This window comes from Lepidochelys kempii, chromosome 8 (genome assembly GCF_965140285.1).
Source record: "Lepidochelys kempii isolate rLepKem1 chromosome 8, rLepKem1.hap1, whole genome shotgun sequence".
Classification (NCBI taxonomy): Eukaryota; Metazoa; Chordata; order Testudines; family Cheloniidae; genus Lepidochelys; species Lepidochelys kempii.
Genome location: NC_136387.1, coordinates 46,919,030 through 46,942,899, shown reverse-complemented (window position 1 = coordinate 46,942,899; position 23,870 = coordinate 46,919,030). Strand labels below are relative to the sequence as shown.

The 23,870-nt window shown below is 44.0% G+C and overlaps 1 protein-coding gene across 4 annotated transcripts in view; it reads right to left on the bottom strand.

Moving 5' to 3' along the window:
* Window positions 1-16,235, bottom strand: part of KIFAP3 (kinesin associated protein 3) — a 138,021-nt gene extending 121,786 nt beyond the window's left edge. For all 4 annotated transcript variants that reach the window (XM_073356365.1, XM_073356364.1, XM_073356367.1 and 1 more), the window contains exons 1-5: window positions 16,100-16,235; window positions 7,219-7,350; window positions 4,322-4,476; window positions 912-967; window positions 262-403 (exon numbers count right to left, since the gene is read on the bottom strand). In XM_073356365.1, coding sequence (XP_073212466.1) covers window positions 262-403; window positions 912-967; window positions 4,322-4,476; window positions 7,219-7,350; window positions 16,100-16,131 — 517 coding nt within the window. In that variant the 5' untranslated portion in view covers window positions 16,132-16,235. The remainder of the gene's footprint in view (window positions 1-261; window positions 404-911; window positions 968-4,321; window positions 4,477-7,218; window positions 7,351-16,099) is intronic.
* Window positions 16,236-23,870: the final 7,635 nt, after the last annotated feature.

Below are 23,870 nucleotides of genomic sequence, written 5' to 3'. Positions count from 1 at the left end.
TCTTGGGGGGCAAGGAATGCCTTCCTCTATAACTCTCTCTCCATTCTCCTCCTCCCCCCACATACACTGCACCTAGCACATTTTGGGTGCTACGGCACTGTTGAGATATAACCAGTAAATGTATCCTTGCCCTACTTTGCTCTAAGAGCAAACTAATACTAGAACCCCATCCCATCCCAAATGAAAGATGTGGGAGTGGACAGAAAGCTCCACAGATATGGACAAAAACAGCATAACTTTATGAGAGGATTTGGAAGTTACCATTGAGCAGCAATTCTTCCAAATTATCAGGGTTCCTGGCGAGTTGTAAGATAAGGGCAGAGCCACGCACCTTATCAGGAATATCCTCATACAGTAACTCAATGTACTCATCCATGTCATTGATATTGGCTACTTCATCAATCTGAAAGCATCAAAGACATAGCTGGGCTCCGACACAGAGAAAAAGGAACCCGCTCAACACGCAGCCAAAAAAAAAAAAAAGATGTTACTTTGCAGACAAAACAGGAAAGAGTGTGTAGCTAAGTCTTAAGATGTAAACGATAACAAAAACCAAACACCATGTACAGAACCATTGCTACTGATTGCCCAGAACACACAAGGAGATTTAATTACAAAAACAATTGACGCTAAGTAGCAGCTTCGTCATGTCTAGCCCCATGTTCCGGAATCTCACTCATATGACCCTCTAAGTATATAACTCAAAGACAAATGTGCAAGAATTTTACCACTTATGGAGAGGACTTTTATTTTATTATTTCATATTTTTAAACCAAGGTCTTTAATAAAAAATTCTTCAATATTTTACTCATCGGCTTTGCATCTATATTTTTTCCTTTTAATATAAAACAGTCCTATAAGAGTAAAGGTCTTCATATTTAGCTTCCTTTATATTCTAGCTTGATTCCTACCTCCATTCCTTCAAAAGGTGGTGGATCCTTCGGTTTACTAGATTTCTCTTTCTTTTCTATAGCAATAAAAGACATGGTTATAATTAATGTTGTGCATATTCATTGACAATAGCATAGTCAGTATTATCCTAGTATCTAGGAGCCCCAAACATAGAACAAAGAGGATCCCCACCCCACAGAGTTTACAATCTAAGTACTGTATATAACAAAGCTCAAGTGTTGTTTTTGCTCAGCTCTGTAGCCAGAGCAAGAAGGAGCCAAGGAGAAAATTTCGCCATGACTTTTTGACACTCAGAATAATGTACTGGAAATTTCTTTTTAAAAAGTTTGGGGTGTTTTGTTTTTTTTAATGAATCCATCTTTAGAAGCCTAACATTTTTAACTGCATAAGAACTGGAAAATTCAGAGTTAAGCCCCCTTACATATACGTGCCTTGGAACAGAGTATCATCACATGATTACAAGATCATGGATACCCTCACTATAATGTGGGATCGGACCTTCAGAATTAAATTTTCCTCTGTGCAGAGGGCCACCAGAAAGCTTAGGTCAGACTTAGTGACACATACTTACATGAAAAAAGAAAAGGAGTACTTGTGGCACCTTAGAGACTAACCAATTTATTTGAGCATGAGCTTTCGTGAGCTACAGCTCACTTCATCCGATGAATGAAGTGAGCTGTAGCTCACGAAAGCTCATGCTCAAATAAATTGGTTAGTCTCTAAGGTGCCACAAGTACTCCTTTTCTTTTTGCGAATACAGACTAACACGGCTGTTACTCTGAAACCTGTCATACTTACATGACAAATTCTGTTGGTATGTACGACACAAAGGTGGAAAACAATTGCTTTCAGTAAGCTATTTGTCTAATCAGAACTTTGTAGGCCTTGATTCAGCATTTCCTAAGAAGTGTGCATGAAGGTAAAGGGTGGAAGTGACTAAACAGTTAAAAGTAAAGCATTCTAGGATTTTTGTTGCTGACAAGAAAAGTTTGTGATGTACAGACATAGTGAAAGTTTCTGACTTTCTCTGGGGAAGGCGTTGAGGCTATGGCTTTGTTCTCATCAAGGCCTGCGTGTAAAGGCTGTTGAACCCTTTTACGAAGCGACCAGCTCTCAAGCATGCAACATATTGGTCCAAAATAGACATCTCTGTGGAGCAGGAAGAGCACTTTTTAAACCCTGTGTTCTGGCTCATGCGGTGGTATGGCAGGAGTGCCTGTAAGTCCAAAAGTCCAAAATTCTATACATAAAAAAGCATCCAAACAAACGTTAAAGGTAACTGACAAATGGTAAAACATTGGGCATAGGTCTATTCTGCTTCTTTATGATAAAGGCCTGAAAAGTTTGAGCTTTTTTAGGGGGTGGGGGAAGGTGTGTGTTTGTTTCAAGAAAAGTTAGCTGCTTGTTTGTTTCTTTTTTATCATAGCTAGGGCCTTACCAAATTCATGGATCATTTTGGTCAATTTCATGGTTGTAGGATTTTTAAAACCTTAAATTTCATGATTTCAGCTATTTAAATATGAAATTTCACAGTGTTGTAATTATAGGGATCCTGAAGGGGGAGGGGAGTCACAAGGTCATTGTAGGGGGGCGGGGAGTTGTTGTACTGCTATCCTTACTTCTGCACCGCTGAAGGCAGAGCTGCCGCCAGCAGCAGCACAGAAGTAAGGATGGCATGGTATGGTATTGCCACCCTCTCCAGCCACCCAGCTCTGAAAGCAGCAGTGTAGACTAAGGGTGGCATGGTATGGTATTGCCACCCTTACTTCTGTGCTGCTGCTGACAGGGCACTGCCTTCAGAGCTGGGCACATGGCCAACAGTTGCCACTCTCTGGCCACCCAGCTCTGAAGGCAACACACAAGTAAGGGTGGCAATACTGCAAACCCCTTGCAACTCCCTTTTGGGTCAGGACCCCCAATTTGAGAAACGCTGGTCTCCCCTGTGAAATCTGTATAGTATGGGTAAAAGCACACAAAAGACCAGATTTCACGGTCCGTGACGCGTTTTTCATGGCTGTGAATATGGTAGGGTCCTAATAATAGCATATCATATCTAATGTCAAGTGGCTGGTTTTTTTGCTGCCACTCTATTGGAGGAGCCAGAGAAAAGGACTGGGCATTCTCACAAGCCTTAGTTGAAGAGATGGAGTGTTGAATATTTATCCAAAAAAAGCTTTTCTTCCTATTGTTTACTAAATGCCTAGTAATAAGACCAAGAGGAAAACAAGAGAGTTTTAAACAGTCTGAATAAAAAATCAGCTCCTCTCTCAATTAATCAGGTTTTGCTTCCTTTGAATCCATGATGTCATAAAGTACTAATTCTCAGGTCACCCACCTACAGAATTTTCCAGTATATAATGAGTAGACAAGATCTACATTATTAATATATGTAACAGGCAGAAAGGTACCATTTAAAAATAATGTAATTTCAGGTTTTCTTTAGACAGGAATAAGGAAAAAATTATGAACTATCACAGCCCAGTATTTTTGCTTTTACACTCAGAACTACACATTCCACTAAAAAGTAGCCACAAAAGAACACAGCAGAAAAGAGTTAAGAAAACCTAACCTATAATTGTGCCTATATAACGAAAGAGCTGGGTTTGCAATCACATAGGAGATTGCTAGGGATTGGAAACTTTTATACCTTCTGTTCCAGAACATGAGTTGGTAGATGTATGCCTGCAAGCCCCTAACAATTAACTGCTTTGAAAAGGAATCCAGGACTGGAGTGGAAATTTCTCCAGGATTTTTGCCTTCTTTGTGTCTTACCAAGAGACAAATCTGAAAATGCTAGAATTCTTTTAACCTTATTAAATCTCGAAGTGCCTCAGGACTGAAGGCCCCTGAACCAGATGTTAAACAGAGGTTTAAATAAAGCTAGGGTGTAACAGTACAGCTCTGTCAGCAGACAAAGTGAGGACTCATAGTACTATAAAGAACCTGTTGGCTCTGCAATTTAACAGGCATTGAACCACAGCTTCCAGATAAAGACATTTGAAAGCATCTATCCTATTAACTGGTTGTAACAGAAAAGAGAAGAAGAGGTTGTAATTTTCATGGAAATAATTCCATCGTCATCTTTACAGCACTATCTGAAATAATCATTTCAGCATTTAGAACAGAAAACTTTAACCGAGACACAAAAATTGAAAGAGAAGCATCAATATTAAGTTTGACTAATCAAAATTCAGAATGTACTTAGATCATCAAAATGACAACTCTTTCCCCACACGATTCTGTCAATTCTTCCAAGTACAGCACAAAACACACACTCCCCTTCCCTTCCCTCCTCAGGTTTCTGAGTATCAGAGAAAGTAGCATCTGAATTAGAACCCCCAAACTACAGAGTATCGCTATAGCTGCTACATTCCAGCTCCCCATTCACCCTGTTCTCTCTCTCGCTTACCTTTCCCGGAAGAGGCATCTCTGCGGTTCTGCAGGTAGTACAGCAGCTGCTCCACTTCTGCTAGCTTGGAGGGGTGAATGAGCTTGCATTCCTCCACCACCTTTCGAGCCAGGGAAGCAACGTCTGTGTTTGCATTAAGACTCTTCAGCCGAATACTGCAAGACACAGTTCAGATCGTTTTCTCCCCAGTTGATGTAGGATTTTTGTATCTTCAATACTTCGATTTAAACTTTTATAGTCATGAGTTTGTCAAGGCAGAGATGATCTACAGACATCTGATGCTCATGCTACAGTTTGGAACAACCAAGATCAGAAAGCAGTGGCACCCTGGAGTTCAGGACAGCAAGCAACTGTCTGTCAAATAGACTTAATAGGATAGGACCATTTCTCACCAGCTGATCAAACAACAGCTTTAGAGATGGCTGCATTAGCAAATGCCTAATATTTGGTCAAGACACAGCAGCAAATAAGGAGTCAGTGATCTATTTCCAAAAAAGTTTTCTAAAGGTAACTATCCTTTATTAATATGAAACTCCCAGAGCATAGCATAGAAAAAATACCTGTCAGAAATAAAATCTGCTGTCAGTATTGATTCTGCAAGAGTTTCCTCACACTGCATTACAACCTAAGAACATAAGAATGGCCATACTGGATCAGACCAAAGGTCCATCCAGCCCAGTATCCTGTCTGCTGACAGTGGCCAGCACCAGGTGCCCCAGAGGGAGCAAACCTAACAGACAATTATCAAGTGATCTCTCTCCTGCCATCCATCTCCACCCTCTGTCAGACAGAGGCTAGGGACACCATTCCTTATCCATCCTGGCTAATAGCCATTAATGGACTTAACCTGCACGAATTTATCTAGTTCTCTTTTAAATCCTGTTATAGTCCTAGCCTTCACAACCTCCTCAGGCAAGGAGTTCCACAGGTTCACTGTGCGCTGAGTGAAGAAGAACTTCCTTTTATTTGTTTTAAACCTGCTGCCCATTAATTTCATTTGGCGGCCCCTAGTTCTTAAATTATGGGAACAAGTAAATAATTTTTCCTTATTCACTTTCTCCACACCACTCATGATTTTATATACCTCCATCATGTCCCCCCCTTAGTCTCCTCTTTTCCAAGCTGAAAAGTCCTAGCCTCTTTACTCTCTCCTCATAAGGGACCTGTTCTAACCCCCTAATCATTTTAGTTGCCCTTCTCTGATCCTCTTCTAATGCCACTATATCTTTTTTGAGATGAGAAGACCACATTTGTATGCAGTATTCAAGATGTGGGCATACCATGGATTTATATAAGGGCAAGAAGATATTCTCCGTCTTATTCTCTATTCCTTTTTTAATGATTCCTAACATACTGTTTGCTTTTTTGACTGCCGCTGCACACTGCGTGGACGTCTTCAGAGAACTATCCACGATGACTCCAAGATCTCTTTCCTCATTAGTTGTAGCTAAATTAGCCCCCATCATATTGTATGTATAGTTGGGGTTACTTTTTCCAATATGCATTACTTTACATTTATCCACATTAAATTTTATTTGCCATTTTGTTGCTCAATCACTTAGTTTTGTGAGATCTTTTTGAAGTTTTCACATTAGGACAGCCAGAGAAAGAAGTCTACTTTACCATAAAGGACTCAATCACAGATCATACTAGTGACAGAGAGTAAGCCAGAGCAGATATCTGTAAGCACAGACCAGGAGGTGGAATAAAAGGATTTCTGTTGAGTCCTGGATGGAATAGCATGGATTCATGGTAAACAAGACAAACATTTTTAGTGTGTTAAGAAAATACTACTATTGCAGATTTTTTGATACAATGGAAATGTTTTTTTCCCACCTGTTCCTTGTTCTTAAAAAAGAACCCCCGCATTCAGATACATATGCTCGATCTTTTTGGAAAAAAAAAAAAAAAAAAAATTCGCCCTCAGGCAAAAAACAGACCTGCAAAGTTTCACCTTCAAGGTGAAAGTCTGAGGAAGTTACTGGAAAAGGGCCTTTTACAACAGAAATGCTTAGGCAACCTTAACTACAGAGGGCACAACAACTGTGCCCTGTATAAAGAAAATGCAGACAACAGTGAAATTGCTAACATTAACTGGACATACACATCCTCCAAATAAGGGATGCAGTGTATCCCAATGGACAGAGCACCAGAGTAGGCCTCAGATGATCTGGGTTTTATCCCAAGCTGTGCCATTGACCACTGTGTGACCATGAGCAAGTAACTTCACTTCTCCCTGCCACAGGCACCAACTTTTCTTGGTGCCAGTGGGTGCTCGCACCCCCACGGCCCCAACTCCGCTCCCTCCCTGCCCCTATTGACTCCCTCCCCATTTCCCCACCCTGGCCCCGCCTCTTCCCTCTCCTCCCCTCTCCCTCCCAGGTTTGCCATGTGAAACAGCTGTTTCGTGGCACAAGCACTGGAAGGGAGGCGGGAGAAGCAGGACGCGTTGGCTCGCTCAGGGGAGGAGGCGGAGGTGAGCTGGGGAGCTGCCGGTGGGTGCTCCGCACCCACCAATTTTTCCCTGTGGATGCTTCAGCCCCGGATCACCCATGGAGTCGGCGCCTATTCTCCCTGTTTCAGCTTCCCCATACATAAGATGGGGAGAATGATAATTATTTTCCTTTACAAAGTACCTTGAGATATACAGATAGAAAACATTATAAAAACTAAAAGTTTAATACTACAATGAATATATGCTACAACAACACTGCAAACAACTATGCATATATGTTATTTCCAGACTTAATACTAATTTAATTAAATGTTTTGAAGTTTGAAAAAGTTTCAGTAACAAAAGAAATAATATAATAGAACAGTAATTTTAAGAACTCAGCCTAGAAATCCAGGAAATTTTAACTTTAAGAAATAACCCCAAGAGTGTGCCAGGAACTTACATTTTTTGACACTCCTTGCGCTCCCCCAACATGGGGTCCCCCATTTCTCCAAGAATAGTTGCTTCCACTTCATAATGAACAATAAGGGCCTTTTCAGAGGGGTGTACATCTATGTTACCTCCTTTCACCTTCCTGCAAGGCAGAAAAACAAATTCATCACTGACTAAATGAGAAGCCCAAGGAATATCTGGGAAAACAGGTCCTATGTGAATTGGACATCTCTGACCAAGCAGTTTGTATGACTGAGACAGATTCTACCTACATAGCATAAACCCAGTCTTGGTCCTCTTTGCATTAGCACATGGTCTCTCCCACGTTCCTTCAACTTACATACGAATCTTAGCACAAGAGGCATCTCTATGTCTATTGGCTCTAGTATGTGCCAGGGTGGCTAAAAATCAATGATTTAAAAAAAAAATTGGATTTTTTTATTTAAATCGGATTTTTTTGATAAAATGCTTTTTGAGGAAAAAACCTACCGAAAGATGGTTTTAATTAAGATACATTATAGCTCAAAGATATCTCATCATGGAATAGGGATTATAAATTCTAATTCTATACTATGAGACAATATATTCATGTAATCTTTAAGAAAAGTTTTGTAAATGAGTTCCAATAGTTCATGGATTAGGGACCCAACCTTCTGGGGTTCCAGGGGCTTCTGTATAGATTATTTAGGTTAATCTTTCTATCTACCCAATGGGACTCAGTGCTCAGTCTAGAAGATACCATCAGAGATGCTTAGTTTTGCAGTTGTCAAACTGTGGATTTGTGTCTCCAGAGGTAACAGCAAAAATGTTTTTAAATAAATACATTATATATAGAGGTGAGAAATAACAGACCTCAACCCTATTCTCCCTTTGCAAATGTGTGTACACAGAGTCAATCCCTTACCTCTCTCTAGAAGTGCAAAATTTCAAAAAGTTCAATGAATAGAAGATTGTTTGGCGTGCAATAGATCTGGACAAGGAGAAGAAGTCTGGAGATAAATGTGAGAAGGGAGGGACAGGCAGTAGAAACAAAAGTAAAACTGTTTGAGTAGTATATTCCAGAAGTCTTGAGGTCTTTCTGAGTGTAGCCTTCATTGATTTGAGATCTACCATACCATTCTCTCACTAGAAGGGAAAACCTATAATGGTAGCAGGCTGTAAAAGAGACCCAGTTTGGGAATATTTTAATGAAGTTCCCCTACTTGTGGGTAAGACAGGCATGCGTGCAAAATGCAAACAGTGCAACGAAGAAATGCAAGGCCTGGTTGCCCGAATGAAACAACATCCTGAGAAGTGTTCCTTCTCAGGAAGAAGCTGCGTTAAAGACGATGAAAGGAACATGTCTGAACATGCAGGATCTTCAGGTTGGTAAACTTTTTTATTTCATACTTTTCTTAAGGACTGCCGGTCTTCCTTCTGGACTATTCTTGAATTCTCATGTTTGAGCAAAAAAATATAGTTGCTACTCTATGATACTATCATTTTAGATGCAGTTGTGATAAAAAATGAATAGCTGAAATAGGCAGATCTTCGTTTTACAATTTCACCTTTAAAGTAGCACTGAGTGTCAGTCAATGCAATGAGTAATACTAAATGAACAGTATGGTGGTAATACTGAAGTAACTGCACTGACTTATTTTGTTTAGGACAATCCATCCTGAACATACAGAATTCTGAAGACATTCCACTTTCAAGATCACCATCATTTTCTATAGTTTCAGAGTTATCTGCAAATGATAGTGTTTCAGTCACATCATGTATGTCACATAGCCACAGTATATCACCTGTAGTGAAAAGAAAAAAAATCTCCACCATCCAGAAACAACCATAGATAAATTTGTGATAAGAACCAGCAGATTACAAAAAGAGGTAATTGATGAAAAAATTGCCCAGTTTGTTTATGCAACAAACTCTCCTTTCTGTATGATTGAGAACGCACACTTCATTAACATTGTTCAGTCATTAACTGAACAGGATACAGTCCACCCAACAGAGCAGATGTCACAGGCAAATTGCTGGATAAAGTGTATGAAAGAGAAATTGAGCAGTGTGCAAAAGGTCTAGAGGGTAAAATTGTTAACCTGAGTCTTGACGGGTGGAGCAATGTCCACAATGATCCTGTTGTACGTGCTTGTGTGACAACAGAAGGGAATGTCTTCCTTACAGAAACAACTGATACATCAGGAAATGCACACACAGCAGAATACTTACAAGAAGTAGCAGTAAAAGCTATAACAAACTGTGAAAAAAAATTCAAATGTCTGGTATGCAGCTTGGTCACAGACAATGCTGCGAATATATCCAAGGTGAGAAGAAATTATTTAGGAGTCCCAAGCTAACAACATACAGTTGCAGTGCACATTTGATGCACCTCCTAGCCAAAGACTTCAATGTTCCAGAAATAAAGGCTAATGTTGTTGAAATTGCAAAACACTTCGGTAACAACCACTTTACAGCAGCTGCTCTGAAAAAAGTGGGAGGAACCAAGCTAACTCTCCCACAAGACGTGCGATAGAACTCAGTACTGGACTGTTTTGAGCACTATATCAAGAACTGGCCTAACCTGATGACAGTTTGTGAACAAAATCGTGAACAAATAGATGACACTGTCACAGCCAAAGTTCTCAACATTGGGCTTAAGAGAAATGTTGAACACATGCCGAGTACCCTGAAGCCCATTTCTGTAGCCTTGAATAAAATGCAGGGAAATAGCTGTTTTATTGCTGACGCTGTTGAAATTTGGAATGAACTGAATGAGATCTTAAAAAGAGAAATATGCAATGACAGAGTTAAATTACAGGCATTTAAAAAAAAGAATGGGACAAGCACTCTCTCCATCTCATTTTCTTGCAAATATTCTCAATACTCGGTACTATGGTCAAACCTGAACTGCTGAAGAAGAGGAGTTGGCTAGGACGTGGACATCCAGCAATCTTCCCTCCATAATGCCAACTATAATAAACTTTAGAGCTAAGGGTGAACCATTCAAGAAATATATGTTTGCTGATGATGTTTTAAAGAAAGTCACACCAGTGAACTGATGGAAGTCACTTAAACACTTGGATTCAGAGACGATTGAAGTGATAATCTCACTTGTAACAGCAGTAGCTTCTTCTGCCAGTGTAAAAAGAATATTTTCTTCCTTTGGACTAATTCATTCCAAATTGAGAAATCGTTTGGGACCTGAAAAAGCAGGAAAGCTTGTTTTTCTTTTCCAGATTATGAACAAACAGGAAAATGAAGGTGAAGATGACTGAGTCAGCTGCAGAAGCCAATATTTTAAGTTTCTCATGTTGACCTGGCTGACATTAAATCGATTTAATTTTTGTTTTTTTGTTTTTTTAATTTCATTTAACTATTTTAGTTAAAAACAATTTTAACAAAAACAAACCTGACTTTAAAAAACTTGAATGTTTAACTAACTTCAAAAATTCATATGCTTGTTTTCTTAAAATATTATAAGTTTGCTGTTGAAGAAAAAAATCCAGAATACATAATGTTGTTGGTTTAGTTAAATAAAACAATTTAAATGTCTGCCTGGTGATGTTCTCCTCCTAATACAGCATGGCAAGAAAATCCTCCTAATATTAATGATTAACCTGTTGAATTGGACATAGTTTATCTCCCAATGACTTCACAAATATCTGCTTCAATTACCTTTGGTAAATGAAATAACCAAACAGTCATTCATTTTCTGATATAGCTGTAAAAGTAATCTGAAAAGTTTTCAAAAGAAATCACTTAAAAAATATACAGTGCGTACCTTCTAAACATGAAACCGACATATATCTCGGAGTTGTGAAGAATATGTATTGAGGTATAACATTGAATATGTATTGAGGTTATAACAACCAACAAGAATACACTTTTATGTAGAAATCCATTATTAAATCACGTCTTCCTGACTAGTGATTTAAATCATAATTTAAATGAAATCTATCTTGGTATGTCCAAAAATACCAAGAACGGTATCTCAGTTACAAGAGAAATTAAGTAATTAAGGAGAATGACTTTCAAAGCTCCTGCCTGCCTAGATAAAGCCTATACCAGGGGTCGGCAACCTATGGCACCTGAACCCAGGCTGGCTGCGGGCTGAGATAGGCCGGCGGCCGGGACCCTGGCAGGCAGCAGCATGCCATTAAAAATCTTGTCCACCCCGGCCTGCTCTTCTCCATCCCCCAAGGGGGCAGGGTGAAGAAGCTGGGTCCTGCCGGCTGCTGCTGCAGCACAAGCAAGGTCCCCTCTACCCCGCCTCTTCTGCAGTCGTGCTGGGTTCCTGCCCCTCCTCCTCTTTTAACCGATCAGCTGATTGCCCTTGCAAGGGAGGGGGAGAAGCAGAGCGGAGGAGAGGAGGTGAAAAAGAGGTGGGGACGGGGCCTTGGGAAAGGGGGGATGGAATCAGGGCATATCCCCTCCAGCTCCCTGCCGTGAGCCGCTCTAGGCAGGGGGCTGGGAGCACCCCCAGGACCCTAGCCCACACCCCCAGCCCTCTGTCCTGACCCATGCACCCCCCACAAACACCCCAGCCCCCTGCCCTGACCCCTGCACCCTCCTCAAGCACCCCAGCCCCCTGCATCCCCCTCACACACCCCCAGCCCTCTGCCCTGACCCCTACACCCGCACACACACACACACCCAGCCCTCTTCCCTGACCCTTACACACCCCAGCCTCCTGCCCTGATCCCTACATGCCACCACGACCCCAGCCCTGATTCCAGCACCCCTCACGCACTCAGCTCCCCCACAGCCCATGCCCTGACTCTTGCATCCTGCACATTCCCACCACCACCCTGAGCACCAAACGGGAGCTCCTGCACTCCCGCCTCCCCACCACACACACACTCCCACCTGCACCAAATGGGAGCTACCCTAGTGAGCACTTCACACCCAAATCTTCTGCCCCAACCCTGAGCGCCCTCCCTCATTCTAGCTCCTGGCCAGACCCTACACCCCAACCCCCAGCCTGATCCTTCACCCCCAGCTCTGTGCTCAGTGAACTCCCACCCTCAGCTCAGTGTAGAGAGAGAGGAAGAGAAGGGTCTAGAACCAGGGAGAAGGTAGATACCCACTCTATGTGGGCAGGGCCGGAATCCCAGACCAGCAGCGGGCTGAGCAGGGCTGGAAGCCAGGACCCTGGCTGGCAGGAGCCGGAGGACAGAACCCCAGACTGGCAGCAGGCTGAGTGGCAACGGGCTGAGCCGCTCAGCCCACTGCTGGTTTGGAGTCCCGGCCGTCAGCCCCGCTCAGCCCACTGCTGGTCTGGGTTTCTGGCTGCCGGCCCCTTACCAGCTGGGGTCCCGGCCGCAGGCCCCACTCAGCTTGCTGCTGGCCTAGGTGAATGGAACACCAGGTTGGCAGCAGGCTGAGCAGGCTGGCGGCATAAGATCAGCATTTTAATTTAATTTTAAATGAAGCTTCTTAAACATTTTGAAAACCTTGTTTACTTTACATACAACAATAGTTTAGTTATATAATATATAGACTTATAGAGAGAGACCTTCTAAAAAACGTTAAAATCTATTACTGGCATGCAAAACCTTAAATTAAAGTGAATAAATGAAGACTCAGCACACCACTTCTCAAAGGTTGCCGACCCCTGGCCTATACTATCCAAAACTAAGAGGGATCAATCATTGAATCGGAAAGATAAGCCTCTTATGGAAGTCATAGGCTCAGAAAAGGGGTTTAATTGCCTAAATATGCCCATGTTTTGAAAGTCTGCATTCCTAATCCTCAGCTTCCCCAGAGACTGATGCAATTAGCAGTTACTCATCTCTCTCTAAAGGAATCTTTCCCACAGATTCTGGTGATAGGATAAGAGATGTCTTAGGCCTTGTCTACACTACAATGTTTTGTCGACAAAACAGTGAACTGAAGCACTATCCCCACCCCCCAAAAAAAAAACGAAAAAAAGAATGAAGAACTCCAAACAAGTTGTTTCTACAAGAACTCACAAATCCCTTCTGCTGGAGCACAGGCCTCTACCGTACCTATTTTTCCAGAGCCTGAAACTTCAGTGTCTTAGGATGATTTTGATGGTTTGTTACTGGGCTTGGCTGATTTTTAAAATTCACCACCACCATGAGATATAAATCAAGCGAGTCCAAACCTGTTTCAGTATATCTACAGATTTTTGGTAAGAGGCTATTTCAGGAAAGCTCTGTGAGCTTGATCTTATGAGAGACTAAGCATCCTCAGCTCCTGTTATAATCAGTGGGAACTGAGGGTGCTCAACACCTTAAGGTATTAGGGCTTGAGTGAGGGAGTTTGGGAGAGGAATTGTAATTTGTGGGACTGCTTCACTCAAGGTCTACTTTTTGGAGGTTAGAAGGAATTTGTAATAAGGCCTACCTAGTAGATTTGTTAAGGTTACTCAGGAAGCTTTAACTGTGTGTGTAACTAAAGATTGTATAGACATGCAATCTCACAAAATTTAAGGATAAAGGCCTTAGTAGTAGGATGACCGTCAAAGGAAGCCAGCTTTTTCATTTTCTTCCAAATCCATTTTCACCAAGCTTACTGCATAGAATATTTAATTACTTTCTCTGCATGAGTCAAAACTGTTTTAATTGTCAAACTTGGTAATATTTATGAATAGGTTGAAGAGCAAGCCTGCCCAAATTAGCTGAACCACAATGAGTTTTAGTACTGCCTTCAAGTTTTTTTCCTCATGGAACCTGCCTCTATGTAGAGTGGAATCATGGGTGAGCACAGGGCCTACTGTTGTGGAGATCCTCTGCTTTGCTTCCTTTGTGCCTTGGGAGGGGACCACATAATGGGTCACAGGCCATGATCTACTTATCAGGCTAGAGTAGCCTGTCTTCTGTGGCCTGGGGGCCATTTTCTTCCCCTTGCATGCAGACAGGCCCAATGTCCAACCAGCTACTCAGGCTCAACCACTGAGAGGGAAGTTGCTCTATCACCTGTACCTCAGTTTCCTCATCTCAAAGCCTAAACTTTGAGATATGCTTTGAGATTACAGCTGAAAAGCACTAAATAAGCTCTACACATTTCTTTGCATTTATCAACATTTACTATCCACGAGAACAAATGTAGTATATGGGTCTCCAGTGCCACAAAGGAAATGTTTTTGTTTTTTAAATAAATGAAACATTTCTAGTCTTATTAAGTTTTGCAACCATCCATCTACTTGAAAAAAAAATCTAAATGTTGGATGATTGTCAAGGCTTGAAGGACAGATTGTGCCAGGTTGCTGGTATGCAGCTATGCCATGCTGTCCCTTCACTTCGCTTGCCTGCTTGGTTCTTGAAATTGACAAGAATCTCTATTAAAGCTTAAAAGAGGAAAGTCTTGTCTACACACAAAACTTGCACCGATTTAGCTCTAGTGTCAACTGAATTAAGAGCATCCACATTGGGGTTTACCCTAGTTTAAATCCATTTTTTAAAATCTAATTTTATTAAACTGGTGCAACTTTTGTGCATATGCAAGGCTACAAATTCTTGTGATCCCCCTATACACTAACAACTTACAACAGTGAGCCAAACAGAATGTTGGGGTGGGAGTCTGCATGAAGAATGACAAGAGAAAAAGAAATCAGAGGAGAGCTATGCTTGCACATCTATCTGCCCAGAGCCATGACAAACAGAGCACTGGGTTTGTTTCAGCAGTTTCTCTAGAACACAAAAATTTAAAGTCTGCTGCTGAAAACACTGGAAAAAAAATTCCTCCAAGATCGCAAAAGTGGTCTGCATAGAATATACACATTAAGATAGATACTACTTTGAAGATGGCCATTGCAACTATAACACCAGATGACCACTCAGTTTTCAGCTATGATCATATCTTCAGAGCAGAATCAATGGCCATCAGAAATCATTGGTAGTTTTCAGTGCATTTTTAAAATCAAGGATCGTAATCATTTGACATATGCAAGTAAACAATCTAAGCAACAAGGGAGTGACAGAACTCTGCACATGACTGGGGTGTCCCAACATATCCAATCACAACTCTGCAAAGGCTGCTGAACAGTGCAGAACACAAGCAGAAAGAGAGAGAGGGGGAGATCACCAGCAGCTCAGAAGGGTTCAAAAAAAAAAATGATGGATAATGAGAAAATCCAGAGTTGCATAGCTAGGAAAAAATGATAAGGGCTCATGCTTATTGGGTAAACCAGCCACTAACTGACAGAGGTTAAGAAGAAACTTTCCCATGGGCAGAATATTCTATAACTGTTCTTGGGGCTGCTTGCATTTTCCTCTGAAGCAGCTGGTAACAGCTGGACCCTAATCTCTAACTGGGGCAGCTTCATCATTAAACAATGGTGTCAGCAGATAATCATCCACTCATCACTCCATCCCTCCCAAAAAGCCCATCCATCCAATCCCTCAGATCCACCCTTCCCCACCAGAGCCCTTTCCTTTACCTACCTTGCTACTCTGACATCCCACCTGCTCAGTGATCTCCAGCAATCCCTCCTTATCTACACCTCACCCGTACAGTGCACACCCAGCTATACACTCCAAACACAACCGAACATCCCCCCACAACCCCAGCCATCCCTCCTATCCATCCCCACCCAACCCAACCTTGGCTCTTAACCGCAGCCATCCACCCCCCCACCCAACCTAACCTCCCCCCTTGACCCCACCCATCCAAACTGAACCTCCCCATAACCGCACCCATCCACCCCCACCCAACCCACCTCGACCCTTAACCCCAGCCATCCCTCCTATCCCCCGCCCCACCCAACCCGACCCCATCCCCCAAACCTCCTCCCCTAACCCCACCCATCTCCCAAATCCCACCCACCCCAAACCTCCTCCCCAACCCCACCCATCCCCCATCCAGACCCCATCCCCCGAACCCCACCCGCCCCACTCGGGTGCTGCCCCGGCCTGCACAGCCCCCCGGCGCGGGGCGGGCGGTACCTCTTGAGGTATCTGGCGTCCTCCCCCTGCATGGTGCCGGGCCGGGGGCGGCTCCGCAGCGGCCGCTGTTACCAGGGTGAGAGCAGCGCCAGCCCCGCCCGCACACAGTACCCAGCCCCTGCAGCTCTCCCTAGCGCGCAGGCGCAGCGAGACCACAGGCCGCGTCGTCGCTGTGGGACTGATTCCTCGCTACCTGTGCAGAACGAGATTGGAGGAGCGGGGCCTGCACATCTCCCCCTGGAGGCGGGGAGGAGACACTGATGGCCATCGCTGTCAAGGCCGGGCGAGCTCCCCAGCTGAGTCTGTGGAGCAGCTTCCCTGCCCCAGGGCCCCCCACCCAGGCTGCACCAGCCACAAGTTCCCCCTGTGGGTCAGGCAGGGGGCCAGCACATGACACAGCATCTGGGGGCAGAACTGGTGTGAACTGAAGACCAGTTCAGCTACCCTGGTTCTCGTCATAGGACTGACCTGGTGTGGAGGTAGGATGACCTGATGTCCCATTATTAGGGGCTTTGCCTTATATAGGCAACTAGACCCACCCCTGCCACCCAAAAAAGTGTCCCTGTTTTTCACACCCTATGTGGAGGCATCCTGACCTGTTTATACTGAACTGGTTTCAGTATAAACAGCCCAGGCCACCTTAAACTGCTTAGCACCAGATCCATGGCTGTGATCATGGCTGTGTAAGTTGCACCCGGTATGCCCAACCTCAAGCATCCAACAGTCATGAGTCAGGCACCAAAAAACTCATGATTGGCAAAAAAAATAATGAAAACAACAAGGAGTCCGGTGGCACCTTAAAGACTAACAGATTTATTTGGGCATAAACTTTCGTGGGTAAAAAACCCACTTCTTCAGATGCATGGAAGAAGTGGGGTTTTTAACCCCAAAAGCTTATGCCCAAATAAATGTTAATCTTTAAGGTGCCACCAGCCTCATAGGAGAGTTGGCTGTATTTTAAAGAATCCTTATTGAGGTTACAGGGACAAACCATCCCGATGTGTAGAAAGAATAGTAAATATGGCAGGCGACCAGCTTGGCTTAACAGTGAAATCTTTGCTGATCTTAAATACAAAAAAGAAGCTTACAAGAAGTGGAAGATTGGACAAATGACCAGGGATGAGTATAAAAATATTGCTCGGGCATGCAGGAGTGAAATCAGGAAGGCCAAATCACACCTGGAGTTGCAGCTAGCAAGAGATGTTAAGAGTAACAAGAAGGGTTTCTTCAGGTATGTTAGCAACAAGAAGAAAGTCAAGGAAAGTGTGGGCCCCTTACTGAATGAGGGAGGCAACCTAGTGAGAGAGGATGTGGAAAAAGCTAATGTACTTAATGCTTTTTTTGCCTCTGTCTTCACGAACAAGGTCAGCTCCCAGACTGCTGCACTGGGCAGCACAGCATGGGGAGGAGGTGACCAGCCCTCTGTGGAGAAAGAAGTGGTTCGGGACTATTTAGAAAAGCTGGACGTGCACAAGTCCATGGGGCCGGATGCATTGCATCCGAGAGGGCTAAAGGAGTTGGCAGATGTGATTGCAGAGCCATTGGCCATTATCTTTGAAAACTCATGGTGATCGGGGGGAAGTCCCGGACAACTGGAAAAAGGCTAATGTAGTGCCCATCTTTAAAAAGGGGAAGAAGAAGGATCCTGGGAACTACAGGCCAGTCAGCCTCACCTCAGTCCCTGGAAAAATCATGGAGCAGGTCCTCAAGGAATCAATTCTGAAGCACTTAGAGGAGAGGAAAGTGATCAGGAACAGTCAGCATGGATTCACCAAGGGCAAGTCATGCCTGACTAATCTAATTGCCTTCTATGATGAAATAACTGGTTCTGTGGATGAAGGGAAAGCAGTGGACGTGTTGTTCCTTGACTTTAGCAAAGCTTTTGACACGGTCTCCCACAGTATTCTTGCCAACAAGTTAAAGAAGTATGGGCTGGTCGAATGGACTATAAGGTGGATAGAAAGCTGGCTAGATTGTCGGGCTCAATGGGTAGTGATCAATGGCTCCATGTCTAGTTGGCAGCCGGTATCAAGTGGAGTGCCCCAAGGGTCGGTCCTGGGGCCGGTTTTGTTCAATATCTTCATAAATGATCTGGAGGATGGTGTGGACTGCATCCTCAGCAAGTTTGCAGATGACCCTAAACTGGGAGGAGAGGTAGATACGCTGGAGGGTAGGGACAGGATACAGAGGGATCTAGACAAATTGGAGGATTGGGCCAAAAGAAATCTGATGAGGTTCAACAAGGACAAGTGCAGAGTCCTGCACTTAGGACGGAAATATCCAATGCACCGCTACAGACTAGGGACCGAATGGCTAGGCAGCAGTTCTGCGGAAAAGGACCTGGGGCTTACAGTGGACGAGAACCTGGATATGAGTCAACAGTGTGCCCTTGTTGCCAAGAAGGCCAATAGCATTTTGGGATGTATAAGTAGGGGCATTGCCAGCAGATTGAGGGATGTGATCGTTCCCCTCTATTCGACACTGGTGAGGCCTCATCTGGAGTACTGTGTCCAGTTTTGGGCCCCACACTACAAGAAGGATGTGGAAAAATTGGAAAGAGTCCAGCGGAGGGCAACAAAAATGATTAGGGGACTAGAACACATGACTTATGAGGAGAGGCTGAGGGAACTGGGGATGTTTAGTCTTCAGAAGAGAAGAATGAGGGGGGATTTGATAGCTGCTTTCAACTACCTGAAAGGGGGTTCCAAAGAGGATGGCTCTAGACTGTTCTCAGTGGTAGCAGATGACAGAACAAGGAGTAATGGTCTCAAGTTGCAGTGGGGGAGATTTAGGTTGGATATTAGGAAAAACTTTTTCACTAGGAGGGTGGTGAAACACTGGAATGCGTTAGCTAGGGAGGTGGTGGAATCTCCTTCCTTAGAAGTTTTTAAGGTCAGGCTTGACAAAGCCCTGGCTGGGATGATTTAACTGGGGATCAGTCCTGCTTTGAGCAGGGGGTTGGACTAGATGACCTCCTGAGGTCCCTTCCAACCCTGATATTCTATGATTCTATAACTCCATGGATGCTCCAGGGCTGGAGCACCCAGGGGGAAAAATTAGTGGGTGCTTTGCACCCACCAGCGGCCAAGCTCCCCTCCTCACCCCCCCACCTTACCTCCTCCCCAGAGCACGCCGCGTCCCCACTCCTCTGCCTACCTCCCAGTGCTTCCTACCGCAAAACTGGCGGCTGGGGCAGAGGGGGGGTCAAGCACCCACCGGTGCCAGCAGAAGTTGGCGCCTATGACCGGACTCCTTGTTGTTTTTGTGGATACAGACTAACACGGCCCATCCTTCTGATACTTGACACCATGCAAGAAAAAAATCATGAGACTTTTCATAAATAATAAAGTTGGGGCTCTTTTTCTTTGCCTTTTTGTTTTGAGACTCTAGCTTACACTTGGGTCACATTTTCCAGCTTTTCTCCACAACCATGAGGGCTAGGGAGCATCTTTAAATGAAAACCGAGAGATTCTCATGCAATCACTTGTCTCCAGGAACTAGGGCTTGAGGGAAAACACCAAATATTACAAGACTTGTGATGAAATTGTGAGAGTCAGCAACGCTGGGAGCCATTTTAAAAACTGCTTAGAAAACATCCCCATTGCAGACAGTCCGCAGGGGCAAAGATGCTTGGACAAACACCTACTCTTCCTTGAAAAACTAGGGTGTCTGCCAGACCTGCACCTCTCCAGATCCAGGTCTCCTACCTGCAGAGTAAAGTGAAGGAACACAATTTATCTTCCTTGGATGGATGAAGGGCTGAGAAGAAGTCCTGGGCATTTAACCTGGTGATTTCAGCGAATCATAAGTAAAAAACCTGATATATCAACCACTAAGCTACCATCTCTGATCTGTGCAGGCCTTCTTTTAAAAAATGCTCAGGGTGTAAATAAAAAATAATCCCAAACAACAAACAAATCACGTTTGGGCCGAAATTTCCCACATTTATGCACAGTAAGGAAGAGAGTTTTGTGTGTTGCAGCAGTTTGGTAAAGTTTCCTTTGGGGATTATTGAAAGCTGCGTAGTATATTTTGTTCATTTGCATTCGGATAACTAAACTCTTGCAATTTTATCAGAAGTCTCACAATAGCTGGTGTTTTTCTTAAAGCCCCAGTTCCTGGATGCATGTAATTAGGTGAGACTTTCAGCTTTCACTTAAAAACAAAGTTTCTAGGTTGCAGAGAAAAGCTTGAAACTGTGATCTAAGGGCATCCTAAAGGCTCACAAACCTGTAGACAAAGAACTATATCTATCTATCTATATCATGATTTGTAAGCAAACTCAGGATTTTTGGGAGCCTGGTTCATGATCTTTGAACTGTTGTGATTGTAAGTACTGAAACGGGTTCATTTTAAAATCTCAGAAGCACAAATATATACATGTGCAAACATAGGCCTGATTTTGCAAAACCTATGCATGTGAGCAATTTTGATTTTTGGTAATTATGTACGTATCTCTCTTACAAATGGAAAACTGACATATAGTGAAGTGATTTGCCAGTGGCCATCACATATGGTAAAACTTAGATTAGCACTCTGATATTGCTGGCTTCCAGCCCTATGCTCGGTCCACTAGGCCTTTCTGGCTCTCAATATAAAGAAATGCAACTGTTCTTAAATAGACAAAAAAATATGCACATTGCATGCACCATCTCCTTTCTCCTCCCTCACCCAGTGTTTATGATCTTCTTGTTTCTCAACCAGACTATTTTAAACAAGGCAATCCATACTATTTATATGCACTATTATTTGTTTTGTGGTAGCACCTAAGAGATCAGTCATAACCCAGGAATCCATTGTGCTAGGCACTGTATAAACACAGCACAGAAAGATGGGGACTGTAAACCCTAAAGAGCTTACAGTCTGAGAAAGCACCATAGCCCCAGTCTTAAATAAGAATGGCCAGACTGGGTCAGACCAATGGTCCATCTAGCCCAGTATCCTGTCTTTCGATAGTGGCCAATGCCAGGTGCTGCAGAGGGAATGAACAGAACAGGCAATCGAGTGATCCATTCCCCGTTATCCACTCCCAGCCTCTGGCGAACACCCAGAGCATGGTGTTGCAAAACATCTTGCAAAACATGTGGGCAACTTTACACAAACGAGGGCAGAATGTCGACAAATTTCCAAATGGGTAATTTGGCAAATACAATATTTTTGTTAATGTCAACCCTTTTAGATTCTGCTCTGGCTTTGCCCATACCACACGGGGAAAGGTGCCAATATTCATTTCACAGTGCTAATAATAGAAGATACATTTGTTTGGGAGGGGCCAATGTAACCCCAGAAACCCAGCTGCCTTTTCAGCAGCAATTTGTGGGTCAGCAGCTAGTATTAATTCACTTTCTTTTATCAAAAACTGCATTTGGACTATTGCTCCCAATTTTGCTTTTACGCTGACAGGACCACAATTGCTGCTGGAAGTGCAGCCTGGCAGTTTAAAGCTATAACTTGTTCCTCCTTCACTTTTCCCCTCAACTCCCTTCATGCCCACATTGTAACTTATCATCACAGTTTCCCACGTCACAATTTCACATCCTGGGTGAAAGTATTCTTGCTGCGGGAAATCAGTGATGAGTCCCAGCTGTACGTCTTTGAGAGTGGGTTCACAACTGTGGCATCATGAAAAAGACGCAGCAGATCAAACAGAATCCAACTTTGGATAATCAGTATCCCCAGCCAGACTCTAATAAAGCCTGGTAGATTATTAGCTGCATAATTCTAGGTCAGTGTTTTTCCTTCCAACAAAGAAAAATTAACCCCCCATTCTGCTTTAAGTCCAGTGCAGACTTACCAAAATTCACTGAGGGTATGTCTACACTACGAAATTAGGTCGAATTTATAGCAGTCGTTTTTTTAGAAATCGTTTTTATATATTCGAGTGTGTGTGTCCCCACAGAAAATGCTCTAAGTGCATTAAGTGCATTAACTCGGCGGAGTGCTTCCACAGTACCGAGGCAAGCGTCGACTTCCGGAGTGTTACACTGTGGGTAGCTATCCCACAGTTCCCGCAGTCTCCGCTGCCCATTGGAATTCTGAGTTGAGATCCCAATGCCTGATGGGGCTAAAACATTGTCGCGGGTGGTTCTGGGTACATATCGTCAGGCACCTGTTCCCTCCCTCCCTCCGTGAAAGCAGGGGCAGACAATCATTTTGTGCCTTTTTTCTTGAGTTACCTGTACAGATGCCATACCACGGCAAGCATGGAGCCCGCTCAGCAAACCGTCACCGTATATCTCCTGGGTGCTGGCAGACATGGTACTGCATTGCTACACAGCAGCAGTTAATTGCCTTTTGGCAGCAGACAGTGCAGTATGACTGGTAGCCATCATCGACAAAGTCCTGGGTGCTCTTTTAATCGGGTGCCTGGGCAAACATGGGAGTGACTCAGCCAGGTCATTTCCCTTTTAAGTTTCGTCTCATGGCGATTCAGTCCTACCAGCAGTGCACTGTCTTTTAACCTCCAACCAGCAGAAGATGATGGCTAGTCGTCATACTGCACCGTCTTCTGCCGAGCACCCAGGAGATGATGACGGCTAGCGGTCATACTGCACAGTCTGCTGCCAGCAAGATGTATAAAGATAGATGAAGTGGCTCAAAACAAGAAATAGACCAGATTTGTTTTGTTTTCATTTTCTCCTCTTTCCCTCTGTGAAATCAACGGCCTTGAGGTTTTGAGTTCTATCCTTGAGGGGGCCATTCAGTTTCTCGCAAAGCCACCCCCTTTGTTGATTTTAATTCCCTGTAAGCCAACCGTGTAAGCCATGTCGTCAGTTGTCCCTCCCTCCATCAGGGCAATGGCAGACAATCGTTCCGCACCTTTTTTCTAAGCAGACGCCATACCACAGCAAGCATGGAATCCGCACAGATCACTTTGGCAATTAGGAGCACATTAAACACCACACGCATTATCCAGCAGTATATGCAGCACCGGAACCTGGCAAAGCGATACGGGGCGAGTAGGCGACATCAGCGCGGTAACGTGAGTGATGAGGACATGGACACAGACTTCTCTCAAAGCAGGGGCCCTGGCAATGTGGGCATCATGGTGCTAATGGGCCAGGTTAATGCGGTGGAACGCTGATTCTGGGCTCGGGAAACAAGCATAGACTGGTGGGACCACATAGTGTTGCAGGTCTGCGACGATTCCCAGTGATTGCGAAACTTTCGCATGCATAAGGACACTTTTATGGAACTTTGTGACTTGCTTTCCCCTGCCCTGAAGCGCATGAATACCAAGATGAGAGCAGCCCTCACACTTGAGAAGCGAGTGGCGATAGCCCTGTGGAAGCTTGCAACGCCAGACAGCTACCGGTCAGTCGGGAATCAATTTGGAGTGGGCAAATCTACTGTGGGGGCTGCTGTAATGCAAGTAGCCAACGCAATCAAAGATCTGCTGATATCAAGGGTAGTGACCCTGGGAAATGTGCAGGTCATAGTGGGTGGCTTTGCTGCAATGGGATTCCCTAACTGTGGTGGGGCCATAGACGGAACCCATATCCCTATCTTGGCACCAGAGCACCAAGCCGGCGAGTACATAAACTGCAAGGGGTACTTTTCAATAGTGCTGCAAGCACTGGTGGATCACAAGGGACATTTCACCAACATCAGCGTGGGATGGCCGGGAAAGGTACATGACGCTCGCATCTTCAGGAACTCTGGTCTGTTTCAAAAGCTGCAAGAAGGGACTTTATTCCCAGACCAGAAAATAACCGTTGGGGACGTTGAAATACCTATATGTATCCTTGGGGACCCAGCCTACCCCTTAATG